Source organism: Sinocyclocheilus anshuiensis, unplaced genomic scaffold (assembly GCF_001515605.1).
Source record: "Sinocyclocheilus anshuiensis isolate Anshui unplaced genomic scaffold, SAMN03320099.WGS_v1.1 scaffold326, whole genome shotgun sequence".
NCBI classification, from domain to species: Eukaryota; Metazoa; Chordata; class Actinopteri; order Cypriniformes; family Cyprinidae; genus Sinocyclocheilus; species Sinocyclocheilus anshuiensis.
In genome coordinates, this window is record NW_015546098.1 from 725,902 (window position 1) to 753,033 (window position 27,132).

The 27,132-nt window shown below is 36.2% G+C and overlaps 1 protein-coding gene across 2 annotated transcripts; it reads left to right on the top strand.

Moving 5' to 3' along the window:
- Window positions 1-1,955: 1,955 nt before the first annotated feature.
- On the top strand, window positions 1,956-25,717 carry LOC107700307 (protein FAM160A1-like). 2 transcript variants are annotated; one of them, XM_016501929.1, is made up of 13 exons: window positions 1,956-2,109; window positions 11,127-11,247; window positions 12,846-13,052; window positions 15,111-15,803; window positions 17,794-17,952; window positions 18,252-18,338; window positions 18,424-18,591; window positions 19,218-19,297; window positions 19,450-19,649; window positions 20,395-21,342; window positions 22,408-22,586; window positions 23,764-23,878; window positions 24,855-25,717. In XM_016501929.1, the coding sequence occupies exons 3-13, from the start codon at window positions 12,948-12,950 to the stop codon at window positions 25,058-25,060; spliced, it is 2,940 nt and encodes a 979-aa protein (XP_016357415.1). In that variant the 5' UTR covers window positions 1,956-2,109; window positions 11,127-11,247; window positions 12,846-12,947; the 3' UTR covers window positions 25,061-25,717. The 2 variants fall into 2 exon arrangements, with proteins under 2 accessions (XP_016357415.1, XP_016357416.1); XM_016501930.1 differs by lacking the exon at window positions 11,127-11,247.
- Window positions 25,718-27,132: the final 1,415 nt, after the last annotated feature.

Below are 27,132 nucleotides of genomic sequence, written 5' to 3' on the forward strand. Positions count from 1 at the left end.
ATGAGTGAGTGTGTACAGGCTGTTCAGCAGAGGGAGGAAAAAACTAAACCTGAGCAAGCTCCACACACACACACACACACACAGGTTTGTTTTTATGGTTTATGGGGACTCTCCATAGGCGTAATGGTGTTTATACTGTACAAACTGTATGTGCTATTGCCCTACACCAACCCTACCCCTAAACCTACCCCTTACAGGAAACTTTGTGCATTTTCACACACACACACTCTAACAGTATAAGCCCCTGGTGCTTAGACCTGCAGATGATATAAATATATTTTTATTTTATTTTAGTTATTTTTGCTTATACTTGTTGTTGAACTGCTTTTGTTATTAATAGTGTTTTAGAATGATTTGCAAACAAAACTGAATTTGGATGTTTTTCAGAGGACCTTGATGCACAGTAAGTGATGGTCTGCTGCCCTCTGGGGTTTGTTTCCAAACATTCAGCATGAATATTTTTCAGTGATTAACTTTGAAGGTTGACGTGAAAAAAATTATATAAACAGTCGATGCATTGAATCTTATTTAAAATAAATAGTTTAATAATTAATATTTTATGCATTTAGCAGACGCTTTTATCCGAAGCGACTTACAATGCATTCAAGGCTATACATTTTTCACCAGTACGCGTGTAAATAAATAAATAAATAAATAAATTTAATAACCTTCTGATTTTCTTTTGTATAACTAGTGTAATATGGAGCTCCAAACCTATTATTAAAAATAAATAAATAAGCAAATAAATAAATAAATGTGTGCATAAATACACGTATTCTTGTTTAAATACATATATAAATAATTCAATGTGTGATTATATGGAGGACGAAACCTGCAAAAACAATAAATAAATAAATGCACAAATAAATAAATAAATGTGTGCATAAATACACGTATTCTTGTTTAAATACATAAATAAATAATTAAACGTGATGAAAGTAGGCAAATAAATAAAATAAATTGGTGGGCAAATGGAAAATCAGCAGAAACAGGTAACATGTTTCGTAACTTGGCAATGTTTCTAAAATGTTCAAACAAAATTATTAGAAATATGTTTAACAACCTTTCTTATCCTATGGTCGTCTACAGAAGTTCAATTTCTTATAATTTCCAAAAAGAAACCATATTCTTGGAACTAAATACATAAAAATTCCTTCATCTCCCAAAATTAAAGAAATTCTTTTTAAATCATCTGTTTTTTCATTGTAAGTATGTGGATGCTTCATGGTCTGATATTCATGACTGGCTTTACCCAAAGGTACGTTACCTTGACAGCTTCACCCTAAAGGACATTATCTATGGACTTGAAATGAACAATAACAAAGATGATTTTCTGGTCAATAGCATCCTTATGCTGGGGAAATTTGATATACATAAATCTAGGTACTTGAAAGTAAAACCAGACTTTTATGCATTTCATGATGAGTTTGTTTTGTATACAAAAGCCCTTAAAATGATGAAAAAGAAAAATGCAATAAATCTGTTGTCTATTATTATAGAATATGATTTACAAGAAAAGTTTTTTATTTTTTGTTTTTGTACTCTCTCTGTTCTCTCTCTTTCTGTTGTATTTGTATGCACCTGTTCTGTATATTGTAATGTGAAGATGTTTTGATATGGCCAAGTTGTTTGTACAGTATGATTGTACAATTAAAAAAATGTTTCTAAAATGGAACAATGCTGTTTTTGTAACATGTGAAATATGATTTCCAAAAGACAAAGTTACTTCAAGGACACTTAATAAGAAATTTAGCTAATTTCTGTTGGACTATGATCGTTAGTTTACCTTTCATAATAACTGTAATGTTATTAAAAAATAATCTATATTCAAATAAGAGTGAGCAAGCGCCCAAGCAGCAGCCAATCACGGCTCGGGTGTAGAGAGTGGGGGCGGGGCTTGTGATCGAGCTCACCTTTCTGCTCAGGTGAGCGAGAGAGCGCAGTGGCGTCGGAGATCTCCGGATCTTCAAAGTGTGATCTGCACTGAGCCGTCATTATGAAATCGATAACGAGACGGGATTATGATCGGTTTAACGCCAGCGGAATATGACACAGGCAGTGTGTTTTGTCAGGTGTGGAAGAAAAAAGCGTCTGGACACTAAAGGCGAAGTATGTGTCATTTCACAATACTGTCCATGTTGTTGCTGCTTTATTTTTTATATGTTTTATGATTTTTTATTTTTAGCATATAAAGGGTTATTATGTTTTGAGTATGTTTTATTATGAGTTGTGTAAGTTACATTGTTTCTATGCCAGCTCCGACATACACAGGTTGTTCTAGGTTGTGTGGATTCAAGATGGAGCCATGACTACTAAAACAAAATCCTAGTTATTTGCTTAACTAACTACATGGTTAATAAACTACCTAGTTATTTATACGCACACTCGTAAGTCTATTCTAATGATCTTGTGTAGTGCTGAAACGATTTCTTTGGCTTCTTCTTTGTTGACATGACTTGAAAAATGCAGCAGAGATTTTTGTTGTTGTTGTTTGAATTTGGTCGTTTTATTCACCATCAATAATAAGAATCTATAGTTTGCAGAGTTTTAATTGTTTATTCAGTGTTAAGATTGTATTGTGTAGGCTTATTATGAAGTTACCTTTTTGGGATCACATTCACAATCTATATTTTAACCATGGATCACTTTTATTTAACGCATAATGCAAGCAAGTTGTGCCTCAAGAGTTGGTTGTAAATTCTTGTTTATGTGTGTGTGTGTGTGTGTGTGTGTGTGTGTGTGTGGTTTTTTTTTCACAAGAGGTGAAACAAGTCGCACACCTTTGTTTCTGGTTGCACCTGTGATGTTTTGTGACTTTATAGCGGTATGTTTTTACCAAGTACAAACAAGCGGAATAAGATTGTCCTAGTAATTTGATGTTAAAAAATATTGCTTACTGCAGTAAAAATTACTGTTGTTAAGTTGTCACAGTTGCCTGTCGTGCATATTCCATAATGCATTCCAGAAGCTGAATAATGTAATTGTAGTATTATTTATATAGCTACTATTATAGGTTCTATTAATATTTTAAATTAGCATTTTTATCTTTTCATTTTAATTTAATTTTTAGTCATTTTGTGATGTGCTAAAACTTTTCTGTTTGGGTTTATTTTTATTTCAGTTTTAGCTCCGTTTTAGTTTATTTATTTCCAGTTTTCCCAATTTTAGTGCTTCAACTTTGAGAAGTGCTGCAAACCTATTTTCAGATTTTTGTTTGTTTAGGGTTTTCCTCTAATATTTTTAATTTCAGCTCTATTTCAATTGATGAACATGTTTTTAATAGTTTTAGTTTTAGTTAACAAAAACCCTGGATGAACATAGTGGATTATCTGGTTTTTGAAAGGAGAAACACTTCAGGTTGATATTGTACTACTTTGATGTGGATTTGCAATAGAAAACAGTTTAACAGCTTTAACTTGTGTCTAAACTTCAGTAGACAGTTCCAGCTGTAGTTCCTCCCCTTGGCTTGCCCTTGCCTGATTCAGCCTTGTCTTGTGGTGAGGATTAACACACACACACACACACACACACACACACACACACACAAAAACCTTCAGGACTGCATAGCTGTGACATTAGACTCAATAGGGAATGTTGTGTGTGTGTGTGCTGTAGGAATAGTGACTGATTATGGCATCACTTGAACTAAATGTCACAATGTTGGGAAAACCATGTTTTTAAATCCCTGCCTTCAGTAATGTCACTCATTTCTGGTTTATTATATTCTATTCATAAATCTTGTTTACTCAGACTGAATCCTCGGAGACTCCTGGTGAAAGAGTGGTGTTGAAAGAGCGTTCAGACTTCAGAAAGCATTCAGAAAGTGTCTCTCATCTCTGCGTTTGATCTGACTTGTGTATAGACTTGTGCCGGTATTCGGTAATGCGATATATCACGGTAATGAATATGCACGATATTGTTATCGTGGGCACTTCTAAATACCGTGAATAATTATATATTACAAATTATTCAGAATTTTGAATGCATTTTAAGAATACTTTTCCCATAAACTGGTCAAAATGCACAACACTGCTGTATGCTGCGTGAAAGACGCGTGCGCACTCTGATGTAAATAAGCACATGGCGGAACATGTGAGAGACACTCTGGATGAAAGCGCACTTTCACTCTCTGACAGCAGATGGCGCTAAACTGCAGAAATAATAATAATAATAATAATAATAATAATTCATTTAAATGCAGCCGTTACCCCGGAAACCCTGTAAACAAAGCAGCTGCACTACTTTCTGTTTCTGAATCGTGTTTAAATGATTTAAACAGCCATTCAGATTTGTGTATTTGCAATGATGTTCATCACAGCGCCAAATACTTAAATATTTAGACTTAATAGGCTATTTATTTTCAATCTTTTTTTACATTTTAATCTGGACTACAACATGCCCTAGATATTGTTTGAAAGTGTTTTGATTCTTTATTGTTCGGTCACACTTTACATTAGGGCTTCATTAGTTAACATTAGTTAATTAATTAGTTAAACTGCCAATGAACAATTCTTCTGAACATTCATTAATCTTAGGTATTCCAATATATAACATGAACTAAGACTTGTATTTTTTTAAACAAAGGTTAATAACTTCTGTAGCAAATGTAGCTATTGCTGATTGTGAATGTTAATGCATTACCTAAGGTTAACTAATGAGGTCTTATTGTAAAGTGATACCTATTGGTCTGTATAGTTCTTTTGCACTTTCATCTGTGTAAAACTTTTAACTTTATACATTTTTCTGTATTGCTTTATTGCATTTAAATGTTCAGTTATTTTTGTTATAAGAAAAAAGTTATTAAACCTGTTATACTGTATTATGACAGCACATTTTTTTTAAACTTAATTTTAATATCGTGATAATACCGTATACTGTAATAAAAGCATTAGCAATTAATCGCAATATGAAAATTTGATACCGGCATACCCCTACTTGTGTAATTGCAGCAAGCATGCATCTCTCTTGCTTTGTCATAGGGGCTTTCTGTGTGCAAACATTCTCTCTCTATCATTTTTTTGGATCTCTCTCATTTTGTTTGTCCTTCCCCTTTTGAAACCTACGCAAACAGCCTTTTCTCAGTTGTTACATGTGAACATCCCACATGTTCACAATAAACTCTAGCAAGCCATATAGCATGCCTGTTATATCAGGATTTCAGCAGTTTATTTTTCCTTAGGCATTTTCAGATGATGAAGTAATGTATTCATTATGAACAAATTCTGAACTTGTTTATTTTTGTTGCGGCAGTATTGGCATGATACTGATGTTTTTGTGTGATGCTATAAGAGCAGGCTGATAATCAGTTTAAAGGTGCATTCAATATGTCTTTGTTTACATTGTGCCCTCATGTCCTATTGTGTTGGGCTTTATTTATATGCCTGTTTGCACGGATGCATGACATTTATCAAATGGATTCGTTTTTTAAACTGTTTTTTTTATTTATTTTGTTTTAGCATAGTTTTTTCCCCTTTTTGTCGTTTCTCTCTAACTCCTAAATTGCATTTTTTTTTGGTTTGTTTTTCCCCTTTTGTCTGTTTTTCTTTCTCACAAATTAAAATGATTATTATTTTTTTCTCTCTCTTTTTTTATTTGGTTTTGTCTCTGTCTTATAAATAACATTTTGTGTTTTGTTTTGCTTTTTGTTTTGGTTTTGTTTTCCCCCTTGTCGTCTGTTTCTCCATCTCATAAATGTGTAAATATTTTTAGATTCATTCGCAGCAAATTTATATTCTCTGTGGTCTGACGTTTTGGTGTTTATCCTCGATATGTAGCTTGGGAGCAGTGGGTTGTCGCAGTTTGCTTCATCTCTCCAGCAGGCACTGCTTGTTAATACATTTTATTTTGTATCACACTCGTTCCATTTGGACTAGTGAATCGCACTCATGTGGATCTATACCATCACTCTAGATTATGCTGTTGAATTGGGCTAGTCTTATGAGTTCTGTTTTATTATGTGGCTTTGCTGGGTTTATAATAATTTGTTTTGCTTTTTGATTGTGTATAGGTTTATGTTTAAGAATATGCTTGCTGAAATCTTGTAGTAGCCAATCGCATGTTCATGTGGTCTCAACATGGCGACTCCAATGATGGCATGACTCACTTTATGTTGCACAAAACGGCTTTTAGTTACAGAGAGAGAAGAAGAAAAAAAAGTAAGTGCACCTTTTAAGCCTCCAGTATTTCTCACACAGTGGTGTGCTTTATCGCAGAAGGCAAACACCTGACTTCTGTTTCTTTGTTTGACTTAATGAGGCCACCTTAGTTTTGCTTTATCTCAGTGCAACAGGCAGCTCCATAAAATCCTCTCCCTTTGGAAAGCTTACTTCTTTGGGAAGGATTGCTGCCTTTTGTGTCATAGATTTTCAGTTTCTCAGGATATTTATTTTTACTGCTTGTAAGTGTGGACAAACTCTGCAAACATAAGATAAACACAAACCATGTTTTGGTATGGAAACATGCAAGCATAGCGTATTTGCATGCAGGTTCTCACATTATGTAAAGTCATTGTCTTCCCAACCCACTTCCCTGTTTGAAAGTACCACGCAGATTGCGAATGTCTCCATAGTTACTGGTCCCAAGTTACTTCTAGGCCTGTGCGGTTCCACCAATCAGGATGGAGACAGGTGTTGTGTTAATGTGCCTTGAACTCTGGGTTGGTCCCTGACTGAAAAGTATAAACATGCAGCACGTTTGCATCTCATGTGTGTACAGTAAAACCTTCAGCATTATAACATCACAGGCCATAAAATTATAAGTTCTGGTTATCTGCTGCATTTAGCAACCTTTGGACATCAATATCAAAATTAATTTGAAGATCTGCTCTTTATGATTCCAGGGACAGATGTAGCTTTTGAAAATGTTTGCATGTGTGCGTTCACCGTCGGGTCAGAAATCAAGCCCTAAACTAGGTCCAGTACTTGAGGCTGTAGTCGTCTCCTCTTTGCATCCGTTGTAAATTTTTTAGTAGACTCCGTCACTGTAATAGCCCTCACGTCACCCAGTCGCCATGGGCACCAGGACTGCTGCTAAATCCCCCTTGTGTGTCTTCAGACAGTGCTTGATCATGACAAACATGCCTGCTTTGATTTGCTTGGGAGTCCTTCATGTGTATGTGCCTGCCTGTGTGTGTGTGTGTGTGTGTGTGTGTGTGTGTGAGAGAGAGAGAGAGCAAGGGCCAGGTGTTTCCATCATGAAAGTCATATGCTAGGAGATCAAAAACCTATATAGCTTTATATAAAAAACAAAATAAGTTTATGGATTGTCTGCATTTAGATAGCTAAGTAAAGTAAAGTTTACCATTTTATAATTAGGTTTGTTATTCTGTTATAGGTGCATCGTATTTCTATTTTTATAGGGATATATACATTTACGGTAACACTATATTTAATAGACCAATTCTCATTATTAACTAGCATGCATATGACTAGCATATTGGCTGTTTATTAGCACTTATAAAGCACATATTAATGCCTTATTCATAAGCATATTTTAGATCCCTTAATCCACCCCATACCTAAACTTAACTACCTAACTATTAATAAGGAGCAAATTAGGAGTTTATTGAGGCAAAAGAGAGTTAATAGTTGAATTGGACCTTAAAATAAAGTGTGACAATTTTCTGTTTTATAGGGATATAACCCATAGTGATTTTTTTAATGATATCAGTATTATTAGATATTGAATATTGAATTATACTTTTGTTTTCATTTTATTTTATTTACATTTGCCATCATCTAACACTCATTTAAGTTAATCTCGAAAAGCACTAATAGTTTATTAACATTGTTAAATGTAATCTTATACCCATTTTTAAAACTGTACATTAATAATTTTGTAACACTTGCTTGTAGCATTTTAAAATGAGTAATTTCTGTTTTTAGTGTTTTTATACACTTTTATACACCATTTATAGTATAGATTTCTAAAGCATAATTTTATCATATACATTTTTACCCAGTATGCTTTCTTATTTCCCTTCATTATTTAACCATAAAGTCAAAACATAATGACTTTTAAGAGTCCTTAATGAATTATCCTGTATTTTTGTGTAAAAAAAAAAAAAAAAGGCTGCTGTTTATTTAACTGACCTCATTTCAGCCCTGCTTCAAATGAATGTTCTGAGCTACTGATCTGACTTATGGCAGTCGGACATATGTTGTGGACTGTGCAAGTGTTAGTGGATGACTGCACAGAGAACAATCTCCAACACAAGTTACGACGACAGCCCTGTGGTAGCGTGGGACTGACTTGCTAGCCGTGTTTCTGTCTTACTCAACCTCTCGCTTCAGCATGAAAAGCTCCAAGGACACTCCCTTTGGCTTGCAGGGCGTGAAACACAACCCATTCTCAAAGGAGAGTCAATTACAAAGGGACTCTAAGCAAATAGTCCAGCCCTGACCAGTATCACGTTACTTTTTAAAGTGATGACCTTGTAAAGAAAAAAGGAACTCTGCCTTTTCTCAGTTGTTAAACTTTGAAAACTGTTTTTTTTTTCCCCGTATGCGAACAGGTGCTTTAATGAGGCCCTGTGAGTTTTGGCGTGACTCACTACAAACACATGGAACCTGTTTTTCAATGGTGTGACATGACATTTAAAGGGTGGCGTCATTTCAGGCCTACTTTATATGATGTGGTGCTCCGATAAAAATCAGTTTCTCAAGTCCTAAGCAAAAAAAAAAAAGTGTTGTGAATGATATCTTTACGTTAAATATTCTTGCTGAGGTTTGTAGTTTCTCGGGAAGTGGTAAGTATCGAATTAACATAATTAACTAAATGACCTTAATTGGATAAGTGTGGTTAATCTGAGGTAAACACAGGTCCAGTGTGCTCATGAGTGACTCCATTCAGACCATTACTAAGATAAGACATCTCTGCCGCTCAGTCAGGAAAGTAATTTCCCTAATATCTGTAGAAAGGCCCTGTCCCAGATTTGTCCCAGTATCTCCTCTCATCTCTTTGAAGAAGTAGAACAAGATCAAGAATCCAGTGTAGTTTCCTCTCCAGAGGTTTTCTCTGTCCACCCCTCTCACACTGATTAATGAGTGTATGTGTAATTTGGGTCATGCTTTTCTGATAACAGAACGCTTACCCTGGTCATTTCCCGTGAGCGCATTTCATCCGGACCTGGCAAGGAAGCTGCCTTTATTACAATACATAAATAACATTAAAATAAGTTTTATCTAATGCTGCTTTTACTCACAGCCTGCAGACAGTATCACTGAATGCGTTTTTCTAGTTGACTAGATCGCTCGGTAAAAGTCACAGTAGATGCACTCGTCCACCAGTCATTGCAAACACACTGATGCATTGTTTGTGCAATTATGCACAAATGTGTCTATAACCCTTGCTACCCAGTCAATGATTTAACTGGCAGTGTTTTTGTATGAAGGCGTCACGTAAGGAAACTTTCAAGGCATCTCAACCTCCTGACATTGATCTACAGCAAATTTAAAGGGATAGTTCACCCAAAAATGAAAATTACCCCATGATTCACTCACCCTCAAGCCATCCTAGGTGTATATTTCTTTGTTCTTTCAGATGAATACAATCGGAGTTATATTAAAGGGCACCTATTATGCCCCTTCTTACAAGATCTAATATAAGTCTCAGGTTTCCCCAGAATGTGTCTGTGACATTTCAGCTCAAAATACCCCACAGATCATTTAATATATCATTTTGAAAATGTCTATTTTGAGTTGGAAGCAGAAACGCGCTGTTTTCGTGCATGCATCTTTAAATGTAAATGAGCTGTTGCGCCCCACTAGGGTTGCAAAGGGGTGGAAAATTTCCGGAAACTTTCCAAAAATCCCTGGAATATTCCAAAAAATCCTGGAAAGTTTCCAAAATTTCTGGAATGTTTCCGAAATTTACTGGACGTTTGCAACCCTACTCTCCACCTGCATCGATTCAATTCTGAAGGTCTTTATTAACCCCTCGGAGCTGCTAAACTTTTTATGATGGATGGACGCATTTTTTGAGCTTCAAAATCTGGACCCCCATTCACTGCCATTATAAAGCTTGGAAGAACCAGTACATTTTTTAATATAGCTCCGATTGGATTCGTCTGAAAGAGGAAAGTCGTACACACCTAGGATGGCTTGAGGGTGAGTAAACTTTCATTTCTGGGTGAACTATCCCTTTAAGTGACTTTTAGACATAACTAGGCAAATTTTTAGTGACTACACTGCTTACTCCTAGGTCGAAATACAGTTTTTGTGTTGTGTGATGATATGAAGATCTTTTTTAAAATCTTTTAATCTGTTTTATTCTCCATACCTTATTGAATAATTAAAAAAATAGCCTTCTGTGATGCTGGGTGACTTTATCAGCTATATATTATTAAATTAAGCAAATTAAGTCAATTCTTGAGGTCTGTTATGCGTACCAGATCTTCATTTATTTGATAAAAAATGCAATGAAAACAGTATAAGGGAAATATTATTACGATTTAAAATAACTGCTGAAATATGTTTTACCTTTGTAATTTATTCCTGTGATCAAAGCTGAATTTTCAGCATCATTACTCCAGTCTTCAGTGTCACATGATCTTCAGAAATCATTCTAATATGTTTATTTGCTGCTCAAGAACCAGTCAGTGTTATGGAAAGTAGTATACATTTTGTGAAAACTGATACTTTTTTTTTTTGGTTTTTTTTTTGAATCTTTGTTTAATAGAATGTTCAAAAGAACATTTTGTCAGAATATTTTCTGACATTACGTACATTTTATATTTATAAATGTTTTTTATTTATTTACTTTTACATTTGCAGGGCTGGTCTTGACAGCAGTTTGTCTGCATCTCCTCCAGCTGCAGTGGCTCATGGGATCAGTGTTTTCATGCTCTGTCTGTCTGTTCAATTATTGAATGGAGTTTAAGAGTGGCTTTATTTCAGATTTTATGCTTTTCATAGACACAAGTTCTCTCTATCTCATTCTCCCCCCTCTCCATTTCTGAATTCCCAGCTCCTCTCCTCATGTCTTCCTCATTCTCTTCTGCAGTACCATTCTGAACCTCTTTGTCACTGCTCTGATCCATCTAGTCATTTCCTGGCCCTGCTCGTCTCACTCACACTGCTCTCATTAACTCCGCTAAGCTGTTCTTCCCATTCTTTTCTTTTTTTCAGAATCCCCCTTGACTAGATCTCAACCTACATTATCTCAGGAGTGCTCCTGAACCCTCTGAAGATGTGGATGTTCTCTGCTTTACGAAATACTGTGTCTCCAGCAGCCGCTCTCAGCAGTGAGGTAGGTGGAAATTCAAAATCCATTCTGTCTTCCCTCTGGGTTTCTGTGCTTTATTGAGAATGGACGGCTCCACGTGTAACCAAAAACGTATGTGTATCTGCATGTTTCTGTCACATTTGTGTTTCAAACTGAGCTTTCTGCAATGATTGGCTCTGAATTAATGCGTGGGCAATAGTTTCTGTTTACTGATTGGATGTTTAGTATTGTGTAAAGATTCACATGGCAAATTCACAGCTATGGGGTGTGTGATGCACTGATTTAGGATCCTGGTTGTAGAGATTTATACATGCTGATGCTGAGAACACCTTTTAAAACCTTTTGACCACTGATAATAATAATGAGAATAAAATATGCATGTTTTTTGTGGTGTCATTATTTAGCTAGCATTTATTATTTTTTTATTAATTAATTTATTTTTTAATTGTATTTATTATTTTAGGAAAAAAATAAAAATTGTCTCTGCATAATAATCTGTATTGGTTTTGATTGATATAAAACAATATTGATCAACCTCAAATCAAATCTTCTTCTGTAGGCTTAAATCAAGATCAAATGCTTGAAAAGTGCTTGAAATTAGTTTTGTAGAAAAATCTAATTTGCGCCTATGTATTTTTTTTAAATAAAACTAACATATTAATTTCTAAAAAATGTGAAATGCATGAGTTTGACTGTGAATGAATGGAAAAAGCCTACACTGTTTTAATGGCATCCCAGCATGCATCTCATGACGTTTGAGAGAATGTCCAGAGTGTGCAAAAATATATCCAAAATATAAGATTTTTTTAAATGTAATTTTTTTTTTAATGATTTTTACTATGCATTTTTACTATGCATAATATGCATTCTGCAATTTTTTTTTTTTTAAACGCTGTCTTCAGACCACATGGATTGTTGAGAATGCCATTGTTTATGCCTTTGCTCATCCTTTAGACAACACACACACACACACCTATAGATAATACTTCCTACACACATTTTTGACTGGAGACAGAGAGTGTCTTTGTATCCATCTATAATCACTGGTGCTTGCACACACATTTGGTTGAAGCCAATAGCTGTTATCTCAATGCTTAAGGCTGTGGGTCTGTTTATTGATTTGATAAAAATAGCTTGGCATATACAGTAGAAAGCAGGCGAGATGCAGTACTGCAACATTTCTTTATTTTAGGAAGCATTACATAAGACGCAACATGTATGATATTGCATAGCACACAAAGCTCAAATCCACATGCTGTTAATTAGCATCTTTAAGCGATGGCAGCTGAGTTCATTCATTCATTCGCGTTATGTTAAGGCAGCCACATTACTGCAACAGACCTCGCTTGGAAGGCTTTGTTTTTCTAAAGATTACACATTGCTATTGCCAAGACAGCCACTGAAATAGTGATGCACATTAAAACAGACCGCAACCTAACTGTTCTCTGCTGTACTGTTAGTGTTTGGTTTGTGCTTTGCCAGTATTTCGTCTCACAGGAACTCCATGTATATCTATATCTAGGAATAACTATTTTAATTTAATTCGGTATTTTATTTAATTTTTCAGTTCAGATTTTTAATTTTAATTTTTTTAAATCAGGCTGTTCTGTGTTTATCTCCAGGTTGTCAGTGTCTGATGCTACTGTGCAGTTATCCATGTTAGGTTGAAACTGGCATCAGCCCCACCCTTCATGATGGTTTAGTCCTGCTGTGAGGGCACAACAATGACATCCATGGTTGCCAATGGGAATCGAGGTGGCAAGTCACTGGTCCCGAAAGGAGTGGACCCTGAAACATGCATGATCGTGTTCAAAAACCACTGGGCGCAGGTACTGAATATTTGACCTTTTACTGTATATTCATTCCTCAATTGATGTTTTTCTACGCTGTTTTATGTATGCATGATGCTACTGTTGGCAAAATAGAAGAACATATATGATGCTCACTGTGGTGACTTTCATGTGAGAATTACCTTACAAAACAAAGTGTTGTTGTGCACAAACCAAGTATTATATGAGTAGTGTTACTTTCTGTTTATCTTATGTGAAGTTTATTGTATATGAGGCTTAATGATGAAATGCAATAGTAAAACAATTACAAATAAAGTATATTTACATGTTATAAATGATCAAATATTAATATATATTAATATAATAATTAAAAAGCTGTTAAAATCCTGAACTGGTCCTAGAACGGACTATTACGTTGGTGTTACACTGTGAATGAGGCTCCTGACCTCATTCTGATTCAGCAGAATGCTCCAGAACATAGAGGCATTGTTTGGGTACAGAAGACAAGTTCAGGCCATTAGAGAAACTCTAAAGATGGAAATTAGGGTGATTTTTGGAAAGGGAAACTGCATATGAGATCATTTGAATATTTTAGTACTCATTTGGATTAGTTAACACTTTAACTGTTTGACCACTTCCTGCTTACTTTGCATTGATGAATGATGCACTTTGTTAAGAGCAATATGCCACTGGCCTTGCATGCACTTATTCCTTTGCTCTATTAAATGATTATTTCACTTCCAGAATAAGAATGCCCTGGTAATTAACTCACCCCCATGTCATCCAAGATGTTCATGTCTTTCTGTCTTCAGTCGTAAAGAAATTTTGAGGAAAATATTTTTCTCCATATAATGGACTTCAGTGGGGACCAACGGGCTGAAGGTCCAAATTGCAGTTTCAGTGCAGCTTCAAAGGGCTCTACACGATCCCAGCCGAGGAATAAGGGTCTTATCAAGCAAAAAGATCGGTCATTTTCTTAAAAAAAAAAAAAGATCAGGAATTTTTTATTCTGGAAGTGAACTAATCCTTTAATGACCCAATCTCAGTCTGACTCACACCTGACTGGGAGTTTTGTCACAATGGTAAAAGACAGAGGGCTCGTTGTTTCATAGTTGATCAGGATTACCAGCTTTCAGCTACATCTGAGTTAATTTACATAAAATAGGTGAGTTGTTTTTCTGCTACATAGCAATATTCCAGTATAAATATTTAATTTATTATTTTAATGAATCATTTTAATTATATTTTTTATGTTTTATTCATTTATCTTTTTATTTTTTATATTTATATTATTTTCATTAATTAAAATATATTTTTGAAAAAGAGTTTTTAAGCTAGAACCACGAAACTCAGGTCAGACCTTCAGCCTGGTCTAAGTCCGTATGCTATATCTTTTCTAACTGATTGGACTTTCATTAACTAGACAAGCAAAACTTTGAAAAGTCCTTTAGATTTTACATTGAGGGGGTCAAAACTTTTGTACAATAACGTTAATAGAGTTTTTAAGCTTTCACTAGCAAAGCTTGATGACTATCATAGGGCAACATGTTAAAACATGCTAACAACATGCTAAAACATTCAAAAAATGTGTTGAATCTTGCTAGCAACGTGTTAAATCATGCTAGCAACATGCTAAAACTTGCTAGCAATGTGCTAAATCGTGTTAACATGTTCAAACATGCTAGCAACATTATACATGCAAGCAGTGTTAAATCCTGTTAGGAACATGTTAAATTGTGGTAGCCACATGCTAAAACATGCTAACAGTGTGCTAAATAAATCATGTTAACAATATGTTAAATAGCAAAGTGTCAACATGGTAGCAACATGCTCATTCATGTTAGCACCGTGCTTAAACATTTTAGCAGTGTTAGAACATGTTAATAGCATTTTATTCACTTAAAATCCTCAAACTTAAAGCGAGTTATTTCAAGCCAACATTAAATTTTGTTTCCAAATTTTACCCATCTAGTTTATAAAGTAAAATAATTTAGCAACTTCATACTGTAAAGGGAAAACTTGCTATACTTGCTATACTTTGACTGTTCTCTCAACTTGCTTATGTGAATGATTTCTGGTCTCTTGACGTTTTCTCAGGTGGTGAAGATTCTGGAGAAGCATGACCCGCTGCGCAGTAATGTTGGTGGTCCGGGTGGAGGTCACGGTCTTGGTGGGGGTGGAGGACTCGGCAGCTTCCGTTTCGGTCCAATCCCTGGCGATGAGGCCAGCGCCGTGCAGAACTATGTAGAGCACATGCTGTTCCTCCTCATGGAGGAGGAGTGTGGTCAGAATGGAGCCATGGGGCCCATCCTGGAGTTTGTAGTGATGGAGAACGTGTTGGAGAGACTGTTTATCTGGAGCCTGAGGCGAGAATTCACAGATGATATGAAATTGGAGCAACTGAAGATGTACGAGATGCTGATCGGACAAGCCAAGCAGCCATTACTTCATCATAAACCTGTGCTCAAGCCTTTGATGATGCTCTTGTCGTCCTGCTCTGGCTCCTCATCGGGTCCAAGCTCCTCCGCTGTGGAGACAGAACTCGTGCTGCTCTTGAATCAGCTGTGCTGTGTCCTAGCTAAAGACCCGTCAGTCTTGGAGTTGTTTTTCCATACGAGCGAGGACCAAGGAGCTGCTAATTTCCTCATCTTCTCTCTGCTCATCCCTTTCATACACAGGGAAGGGTCAGTGGGACAGCAGGCCAGAGATGCACTTCTCCTAATCATGGCTCTTTCTGCTGAGAACCAAGTTGTGGCCAAACACATCGCAGAGAACACCTATTTCTGTCCGGTATGAGCCTATTATTATATATCTTCCTCTTATATTTATACTGTTTCGCTATTTATGTTTCTCTTTTTAAAGTACTAGGATTCTGCCCAGAAGTGCTAATGATTACTAGAGTTACTGCTGTGCTGCCTTGCTTTATTTAATGCTGTGCATTGGCTAAATTACCATTTAATTAAATAGTCTTTAGGGACCATGGTGCTTTCTGAATTGTTGAGTGCATAAAAAGGCATTCCCATTTCACCCGTTTAAAATACTGTATTGAATCCCAGTGTAATTAATATGCTACTGATATATTGTGTATCTATAGGTTCATATTGCATATTTAATCGTGTATGCTTATTAGCGATATTTTCACATTTAGATTACTTTGCCATCATCTTGTGCTCACAATAAGTTAATCTTAAAAAATGCAAAACATTTAATAACACTTAAATGCAATCTTTAGTAAATCCCAAAATGAATATGGATGTTGTGAACATTTAAAACTGTTTTAGACAAACAATTATAGAATTTTATAACTGGCCATTTATTGCTCATCACCCATAAAACTAATATTGGTATTGGCTGAAATCTTTACATCTGTATAGACGGCTCATTAAATTGGGCCAACTTATGTTAAACGGGACAGAACAAACTAAAAACGAACAAAACAGGAATTGAATGAACACCTACTGTACATCATCATCATAATTATATGGAGTAGCAAACCCTGAAGAAATATGACATTTATCGCTTATAATGAGCATGAACTCTATTGAAAAAATAACACTTTTGAGTAATCTTATCTGGCTGTTTATGAAATCGCAATGAAATCCACAGTCAATGAAGCCAAAAGGACAGTTAAACTGGTTATATTTTTAGTGATTGCATGGATTGTTTCTGAATATGATCACATTTTTCTTTCAAACATCTCCCACCGTGGGCCCCGTAAGGGCATCCAGCAGCACAGTCTGTGCTTATGTAAAGTCATTAGACATAATTGCATGATCTGTTACAACATGGATGAGTACCCGTCTTACTAAGATGACATCAGCTTCACATGCACTCTCAGCCCTTTCTGACCTCACATTCATCTGCCAGTGAATGAAGCCAGGAGGCATGTAACTAAAGATTATTGTGCTATTATGATGGCCTTTTATTGAAGTGTTCACAAGTGTATTTTGAATTAATTGGCTATTAAATGTACTCACTATCCATATATTATAATCCTGACATCCAGCGATGTTTATCATTGATTTCAAAGCCAGAAGAAGAAAATACGATCCGTTAGTCAGGCTGTTCCCAGTTTATTTTTATGGTTGCAGATAGGGCTGCAACAAACGATTATTTTGATCATCGATTAATCTAACGATCATTAGAATGATTAATTGACTAATCATTGATTATTTCACTGACTAATCAGTAGGCTTTGACAGATTATTCATCTTTGCAAATTATTAAAATATTGGGTTATACATATTCATATACATATAGAGCTGCTTTCAGATGCTTTCTTTGCTGCTTTCCCATGCTGTCATGTTTGTTGTGTGTTTATTTTGTTATTGAGAGGAAAGCACACAGCACATATTTACATATTCATCTAAACGCCGCTCTCAGCAGCGTCAGGATGGTTTTTAACAGTAAATCACTGCTTGCTTATAGCAAACAACTTTTTAATCCTAAGCGAATGAAAAAGAACTTGAACAAAAAAAGCAGTTTTTGTTTGTAGTTTTGTAAAAAAAAAAAAAATTCCCACACTCTACTGGTTAGGTTTTATTTGCACTTCTCATAAGCGTTTCGTCTTCTATTGGATTGCACAGCACCACACTGGTCAAGCCACGTTATTGCAGGCCCTTACATGAGGTCATATGAGATCAAACGACTATTCAACAACAAAAATATTTATCAACAATTTTTTATGGTCGATGTTGTTGATAATGTCAACTAACCATTTCAGCCCTAGTTGCAGATGAATGAAATGGAGTAACAGTTGTATTTTTTTTTTTTGATGAAGGTTTTGGCTACAGGTCTGAGTGGGCTTTACTCATCTTTGCCCACCAAGTTGGATGTACCCAGTGAGGAGTGGCACTGTCTGCACCGTGAGGACTGGCAGCAGCTGCCCGCTCTTGTGCAGTTTCTTAACTCCTTGGAGTTCTGCAATGCTGTCATACAGGTGTGTGCTTGTGCTACTTCATTTCTACTGCGCTCGTGTTTTGTCTGTAGCAGAGGTGTCCAATCCTGCTCCTGGAGGGCCACTTTCTTAAAGAGTATAGCTCCTGCACACCTGCCAGGAAGTGATCCTGAAGACCTTAATTGGCTCAGGTGTGTTTAATAGGGACTATAGCTAAATTCTGCTGGACAGTGGGCCTTCAGAAAGAGTATTGGAGTACTGGATGCCCAGTAGATAAAAGGAAGTAAAAATACATTTAGACGGTGTCAATTTATCTTATTTGAGCTTTGCTTTGTGTGTAGGTGGCCCATCCTTCCATTAGAGACCAGCTGGTTGGCTACATTCATAATGGTTTTCTGGTACCTGTTCTAGCACCAGCATTACACAAGGTTAGTGGGCCGTAAGCCATTTTCTTCCTAGATCTGATACTTGATATCAGTAAGATTTGATTTTAAGCACCCTAATCTTCTGTAGCTGACACTTGAAGAGGTGATGACCACAACAGCATACCTGGACCTCTTCATACGCAGCGTATCTGAACCTGCATTGCTGCACACCTTACTAAGCTTCATCCTGCTCCATCGCCATGACAACGTACACATTTTGGACACGCTGGTCAGCCGCATCAATACTCCTTTTCAGGTAACCACAATTTCATCCTGACTGACAAAAAAAAATGCATCCAATTGAATCTCAAAGAGCAGTACTTGCTTGAGAACAGGCCACTGAACTAGTGCTGGGCGATACATTGAATATTAGATTTGGTTAGTGCGACCTCATAGAATCAGACTTCTGCACGCTTGCGAATCCTTTCATCATAACCAACAAAGTGTAAACATGATGTAAATAAGAGATTCATTGTGCAGTGTAGTCAGCATCATTGATTATAATGGGAGTATTTGTAAGAGTGCAGAACTCAATCAGTGAGCTTGGGTGAAGGTGAAAGGGTGAAGACAGGCTCCAAAAGTATTAAGAAGTGGTTGATAGATTAGATAAAGGAATGAAGGTAGATTACAGGCTCTTTCTATTCAATTAGACTAATATTTGAACTCAAATATTAGTTTGCATGTGTATTCAAACAGAACACTCTACAGCACTGAGCCTTAAGAATCCTGTTAGGCATGACAATCAACTTTGTTTTATGCAATATTAATATGAAACGGTTTAAATCAGTTAATTCCAGTTTTGTTGTTTAACAAATGCAGTGTCTTCATTAAGCTGTTGGTTTTTGTAGTAGTGTGTTTTTATAGGCTGTGCTTTTGTTCCAGCTTGGCACAGTATCGCTGGCCCTGTTCCGCACTCTCATTGGCTTGCATTGTGAGGATGTCATGCTCCAGTTGGTTTTCAAGTGAGTATATTTCTGCAGACTCTTCACATTTATTTACTTGTTTGTGTATGATGTGCATCATGTGTATTTTAAATATTGTCTCATAGTCTCAGTGTTGGTGTTCAACTGTCTTTCTTGCGGCACTGTACGTGTGGGCCCTCCTTCCCCGACAGGTACCTGATCCCATGTAACCACATGATGTTGAGTCAGCGTAGAGTCCTGAGAGAGAGAGACTGTTACTCTGTATCAGCCGCCAAGTTTCTAGCCCTTACACCCTCCTGCTGTTCTCCAGAGGTCATCCCCCCTCCACTCAGACAACTGGACTCCATTCTGTGGTCAAAAGGCACTGATGGCTCCCATATAGGAACTATGGGTATAATGTAGTTCCATTGCTTCCTGTGGAAGAGTTTGCTATTTCATGTAATTTGAAGTTGCATTGTGCATAATGTGTCATTATTAATAACAAAACTTATAAATTTTGACCTATATCGAAACTAATATCTCATAAGGACCTAGATCAGGGGTGTCCAGTTTTGTTCCTGGAGGGCCACTGTCCTGCAGAGCTTAGCAGTAACCCCAATTAAACACAGTTAAACCAGCTAATCAAGTATGACTAGAAACACCCAGGCAAGGGTTTTGGGCCAAGTTGGCACTAAACTATCCATTGGCCCTCCAGGAGCAGAATTGCAAACACTTGACCAGGATTAATGCAGAAGAGATTTTAATAGTAATCGTTAAAGGTGTTTTTTTGAAAGGATTTCTAGATTTTAATGTTTTGTGTTGGTCTCCGCAAAACCATGCCCTGAAGATTTGTTGACTAAGATCAAACTTAATGAAAAATGTGTTCAGATTAGTGGACTCTAAGTCTGCAGACTGAAATGTTATTCATGTCTCAATGACTTCCGTCTTCTGAATTAAATCTGCAACTTCAATAGTGCTGGCATCAACTTAATTTCTTTATTCCAGACTATGTAATCCGCTTATGTCTGTGCTTGTTATTTAAGTGTTTACAAGCTGATATAAATTCCAAGCAATACTTTTGTTAGGATCAGTATTTGTGAAAAAGAGGTCATGAAATGTAATGACTGTTTTAATATTGCTTGTACATTTTCCTCTAGAATCAAAAGAGGTCCTCTCAGAGGAGGACGACTGTGGTAACTCCTGTGTCATTGGCTCAGAGATCTACCTGGATGTTAGTTACCTGCACTACTTGTACGATGCACAAAACAGCATCAGTCACTGTATGCGAGCATGCCGTGTGTGGTCGGCCCCTTACGATGGTGAGAACCCTCCTCCAGAAGAATACCAGCGCAGTACCTTGGAAGAAGCAGGTAGGACTCGGCCACCAATTACCAGCAAGAAAACCCCAAATCAGATGCATCACTCCAGTCCACCCCTCAAAGATCTCACTGCTACTCCTGGATTGCTGGAGCTGGAGTGGGATGATAGTTATGATGCTTGTCCTACACAACCGCATCCAGAGGAAGATCAGGAGACGCGTCCCATCCCGGACGAGCCCCCGAAACACATTCAAGAACTGCGGAAAACTGCTATTATGATTGTGAAGGGCTCTTACATTGAAGAGTCTGAGTTCCAGAATGATGTTATGGTTTATGACCTGGTAGCTCAGAAGGATGCTCATAACTCTGGTAACGGCTATCATGCCCCATCCAAACCTACTGAACCAGCAAAGCAGGAGGTGTTAGATGGACCAGTAACTGATCAAAAGACTACAAATTCAGAATCCTTGATGAGCAATGGCTTGAGCTCCCCATTAGATGAAATGGACAGTAAAAAGAGAGGGTCCCAATCAGACCACAAGTCACTGGAAGGGGAGGACCTCATGGCCCAGTATGAGGAACTCATAAGGACTCTGGGTGCACAGCATAGTAGTCCAGCAAAAGCAGACAGTGAACTCAAGAGTCCTACAGACCTCATGGTTGATGAGGAAGATGAGATCGACTTTAATTCTTTCTCACCAGAAACACCAGAGACAGAAAAGTTGCCATCTCCTTTTGGGACCAAACCCCGCAGTGGGAGCAGGGGACATGCTGTGCCATTTACAGGTCAGAAAACATATTTTGTTATTTTGCTAAATTGTTTGAATTCTTTCACAATGTTCTTCATACACTCATTTATATAGTGCACTCATTCAGTAACATAATGAGTGTACAACCGTGTACATTAGTGTATACTGCCTGCTCATTTAAAATGGTGTGTAAAACATTAAGCAGTATACTGTAATAAACATTTCAGCAGTAATGACCCGTTTAACTCAAAAAGTGGCATCTAGACACCATAAACATCATTTTACATGTACATACATGAAATTGTGCACTGAATTGAGTAATGTAGCACCATTGTTGCCAGGTCTGCATAACAACACCAGCCTAAAGCCCCTTTCACACCAAGAACGATAACTATAAAGATAACGATATTAGCATCCACACCAGTGAACGATATCGTCTGTTTATTCTAAGTGCACGCACGTCTGCCGCTTTAAATTCTTGAGCTCGTTACAGCAGGATGGATTCTGATTGGCTGTCAATTTTTTATCGTTCATCAGCTGGAGAAAAATCGTTTTGAAAGTGATTCCAACGATATCGTTTCTCTTTGTCTTTATCGTTATAGTTGGGGTGTGGACTCTGCTGTTCTTTAATATTGAGAATGATTTTTAGAACTATATCTTTATCGTTATCTTTATAGTTATCGTTCTTGGTGTGAACAGGGCTTAATTGGTACTCAAAACTAGCCCAATCACGGACTTGCCAAATCAAATTCCAGGGGGTCAAAACCTCTTTCCGGGGTTCCACCTCGTTCGAAATCGCATTCTGGGGGAGAGAGGGGTTAACCCACGGTTTAAAAAGCAACCCGCGGCAACAGTATAAAAGTAGCACAATTCCGTGGGAAAACTGCGGACTTGGCAACACCGTGTGGCACAGCATCTCATGAAGTTTGACCTCAGTTCTGTCCCCCATGAACTACTGTGCAGAGTTTTGGAATCGATTTGTGTTTGTTTTAATTTAATGTTCTATACGATATTTGGTGTTTTGTTCTGGCTCATTTATTTTGTATAGTTGAGTTTATTTACCTTTTAACTAATATTTGTGTTTCACTCTTGTCTTTCTCAGGGCCGTTTCTGAGTGTACTGCTGTCTCGTCTAGAAAACATGCCGAGTAACTCTCTCCATGTGAACTTGCTTCTGACTGGCATTCTGGCCCAGTTAGCTGCTTACCCTCAGCCCCTGCTGCGCTCCTTCCTTCTCAACACAAACATGGTGTTCCAGCCTAGCGTCCGCTCACTATACCAGGTACTGAAGTGCATGCAATATCTGATCGACTGAATGAATGTGGTTTTTAAGGCACACTAACTGAACTATATAACTATTCATTGTCATTGCATGCTTAGTTAGTACGGAAGAAAAAGAGACCACAAAATGCCCAAACTGCAATTTCACACTGTCCTCCAATAAACATCAGCTTCAATACAATTGCCTACATTTCTTTAACTCCGATTAACATGCCAGATATTTTGAGCATATATTATGTATGCAGGTCAGTTTAGAAATGTCACCTGTTTAGACCAATGTCTAATGTGGGACACATTTACGAGCTCATGTGAACTTTGCTTCGGATTTGGGGGATGAAAAATGGATTTGGGCCACATTCAGCTGTGGTGTGAATGTAGCCTTTGTCTCTATAACCCTAATATTATACCGATACAAACCCGCTAAAATAACATCAGTGGCACATCACACAGTGTCAAAGCAAGGTTTTGTGCTCAATACGTAGGGTATTATTTAGATTTCCCCTTCGTCAGCATAAGAGTGGAAAAGTCTCTGCTAAATGGGTATGCAGCCCTCAAAATTTATATGAAATGGCTTTTAGCAGAGCAACATGATCGTGTTGTCTGATAAGTATTTCAGTAGAGCATAATTTGTAAACAAGTAAATTAACTGAATTATACCTATTTCATATCATTAAAAGAGATTTAAAGCAATAGTGAAAACTCAGAAGCTTGTGTCTGCCAGGTTGCATTCATCAGCATGTCTTTGAGAGGAATGCATTAGATCTGTTGCTTCATTTATGTATTAATACACTCAAAGATGGGCTTTCACTTCAAGCCTTGACCTTGTTTAAGGGCTGTTCACACCAACACGAATGTTCATCACAAATTTGGTCTGCTTTTCGTATGTGATTTGTTTCGTATTTGATTTCAATGGGAGGATCTCTAACTGCTTTCAAGCAGAAATATCAGTTATTTCAGAGAATTGGAATCACTGCATGTTGATTTCAGGTATAATGAAGATATTTCATAAAGTGGTTTGGGTGATCCAATCACACATGTTTCACACATCATCTGAAATAGATCTTAATATCAGGTGTAAATGTGGATCTTTCATGCATGCATCACAACAAGGAGAATATGGAATCTGTTAATTCATTCATTAATTTCCCTCTCCCTTCTTGCCTTTCTTGATTTTATAGGTACTGGCCTCAGTGAAGAACCAGATAGAGCAGTGGTCAGCGAATAATAAAGATTTCCCTGAGCTTCTCACAGCTGCTCAGCACTGCTTACTGGCCAGAGAGAGTTCACTAAGAGGTAAGAGTATGTTCTTATCCTTTCAGCAATGTTGTTTCATGATTTAATAAACACAAAACACTTTTACTACACAAAATATAATCATTTGTTAATTATGAAAATAAGAATGATCAATATGTGCATATTTCATAAACATGACCCACAGGGATTGCTCTTGTCAGCAGATTGTTTTCTGAAGAAATGTAACATATAACATAACATAACATAACATAACATATAATATAATATTCAAATGTTTGGGATCAGTAGATTAAAAAAAAAAATTACTTTTAACACATTTATTCAGCTAGGAAGCATTTAAATAATCATAAATTATAAAAAAAAAAAAACATTGAAAAAATAATAATAATCCTGAAAAAGATCTGTTATACAAAAATATATTTATACAAAAATATGAAGAAGCACAACCGTTTTCATAACTATTTTTTGATAATCAGAAATGTTTCTTGAGCAGATCAGCATATTAGAATGATTTCTGAAGATCATGTGACACTGAAGACTGGAGTAATGATGCTGAAAATACAGCTGCGCATCACAGAAATAAATTACATTTTAAGATATATTCATATAGAAAACAGCTAATTTAACTGTAATGATATTTCACAGTATCACTGTATTTTTGATAAATGCAACCTTGGGGTGCATAAGATACTTCTTACAAAAACATTAAACAGTCTTACCAATCCCAAACTTTTAAACAATATAATATAGTATAGACCTGTGGAAGAAACTGTGTTTAGATTAAGAGTAAAACAGAGTAAATCAATTCAAATCAATCAAATCATTTTGAAGTAATTTTCCTCAGTTTCAGGGTTGCATACAGTAGCTATTGTAAGGCAGTATAAATGGTTTCATCTTTGTTTGTTCAGTTACTCTTCCTCGTATAGGTTTGAATAAAATACATTATAGAATTTTCTGGTACCATATTTATGTATTGTACAATATCTTCTTTTTTTTTTTTTCCATTTCAATCTAGACTCTCAGAGTCCACAGAATGGAGATTGGTTCCATGGTTCTGAAGCAGACAGAATCAAGAAGAACCCGACTATCCAACCCAAAACTGTGGTTCCTTTAAACGAAACTGAGGTCTATGCCACGGTTCTTTTCACAGAGTTCCTAAAAGAGCTAGCAGCCTTTGCACAAGAACACTCCATCCTTTCTCATCTTCCCTCGGAGCAGTAGACTTTGATTGTGTTTTATGTTTGCTGTTAATGTTTCCAGGAAACTTTTGAACTTCTGACATTTTGAATGATTTTAGTTCTTGCTGAAAGCACTATAACTGCTATAAGCTCTAAATGAATGTGGGAATGTTTTTCTGACTTCTGATATTTTTGATAAGGGGTTCTTTCAGCAAATGTTTCTGTCTGTTGTGTGAACAATCCTTGAAACTTCCCTCATTTGATTGATTATGCATTACCAAACCTCATTTCCCGGCAACCAGCCGTAAAACAGTCAATTGATTTGCCTTCATTTCATAAAGGTGACTTAAGGACACAAAATGCTGGACATTTAACTGAAATTTCAGGCCAAAACTAAAGAGTGACGGCCATACAGTCATTGAGCATTAAGAAGCATTAGTCATTAATAACACTTGATGACCATATGCTCTGCAGACTGTTCAGTGCTGCTGATATTCCCATGATGGCCTTATATACTAAAAGTGCCTATTACTTTAGTCCTTCATTTTCAACATTGTCTGTACAGTTTTCAGTACAGTAGACATACTTTGTAAACCTGGTCACTGGCCATTTTATACAATGGACTGAATGACCTGTTGTCTGTAGGATTGCTGGATTTCCTCTCACTTTGAGAAACATTCATTCTGGTTCCTTTTATTGGGGTAAGATATACACTACTGTTCAAACGTTTAAGGTCAGTAAGATTTATTTATTTATTTATAAAGAAATAAATACTTTTATCCAGGAAGGACACACTAAATTGATCAAAAGTGACAGATTTTTTTATTTTTTAAACAATGTGTAAAAGTCTTTACCATATCAAATAAATGTGACCCTGGAGCACAAAAGCAGTGTTAAGTCGCTGGGGTATATTTGTAGCAATAGCCAACAATACATTGTATGGGTCAAAATGATAGATTTTTCTTTTATGCCAAAAATCATTAGGATATTAAGTAAAGATCATGTTCCATGAAGATATTTTGTAAATCTCCTACCGTAAATATATCAAAACGTAATTTTTGATTAGTAATATGCATTGCTAAGAACTTCATTTGGACAACTTTAAAGATGATTTTCTCAATATTTAGATTTTTTTGCACCCTCAGATTCCAGATTTTCAAATAGTTGTATCTCGGCCAAATATTGTCCTATCCTAACTAAAATTGACCCTTATGACTGGTTTTGTTGTCCAGGGCCACAAATACTGTTTTTTTTTAAAACTTCTATTCATAAAACAATCATGAAAAATACATCAGGTTTCCACAAAAATATTAAGATGCGTAGTTGTTTTTAACCTTGATAATAACAGGAAATGTTACTTAAGCACCTGGAAATTCAGCTTCGTTAATTACATTTTAAAACGTATTTTTAAATTAATAATATTTCACAATATTACTGTATTTTTGATCAAATAAATGCAGCCTTAGTCAGCAGAAGAGACTTCTTTCAAAAACATTAAAAAATCTTACCAACCCAACACTTTTGAAAGGTAGTGTATTAAAACTATTTTAGAGGGATATAAAATCTTGTATTTTTACAAACATGATTTTAAGACATTGCCTTTATATTTTTGAGTTTAGGTTCTTTGTTGTGCTTTTTTGTTGTTTGCATGGCCTCTAAAAATGTCCAAGAAAGACACTGATTTTTGCTGGAACACATTTAAAGAGATCACAGCCAGAGTTGCATACATCACAGTTTTTACATGTGTACAAGAAAGCAATTCCAGTGTATCTAAACACACACATGCAAAAGAAACAAAAAGTGTCCTTTAGTATCAAAGTTGCTGCCTTGATTGTAAAACATTTTTACAGTCAGATGTTATATATCAAAACATGCATGAACTTGCTCAGTAATAAATGCATATTGAAACACATTTGTTTTTAGTACAAACGGATTGTTACGTGGAATTTGCAAGAACACCACAAGCAACGGTGATCAAATAGTGATTATGCTTTAAATAGAATTTCACAAGTAGCCTAATATTTGAAAATGTATATTTTTGTCACATTATTTGATGAATTGCTTAAAATGTATTCATTGGCTTTGATTATTCTGAATACTTTTTTAAAGGTAGAC

Bases quoted from the DNA above. Each gene is read 5' to 3' on its own strand.
- LOC107700307 (XM_016501929.1), top strand. From the start codon at position 12,948: ATGACATCCATGGTTGCCAATGGGAATCGAGGTGGCAAGTCACTGGTC. The intron at 21,343-22,407 runs GTCAGAAAACAT...TGTCTTTCTCAG, and splicing joins ACATGCTGTGCCATTTACAG to GGCCGTTTCTGAGTGTACTG. The intron at 23,879-24,854 runs GTAAGAGTATGT...ATTTCAATCTAG, and splicing joins CAGAGAGAGTTCACTAAGAG to ACTCTCAGAGTCCACAGAAT.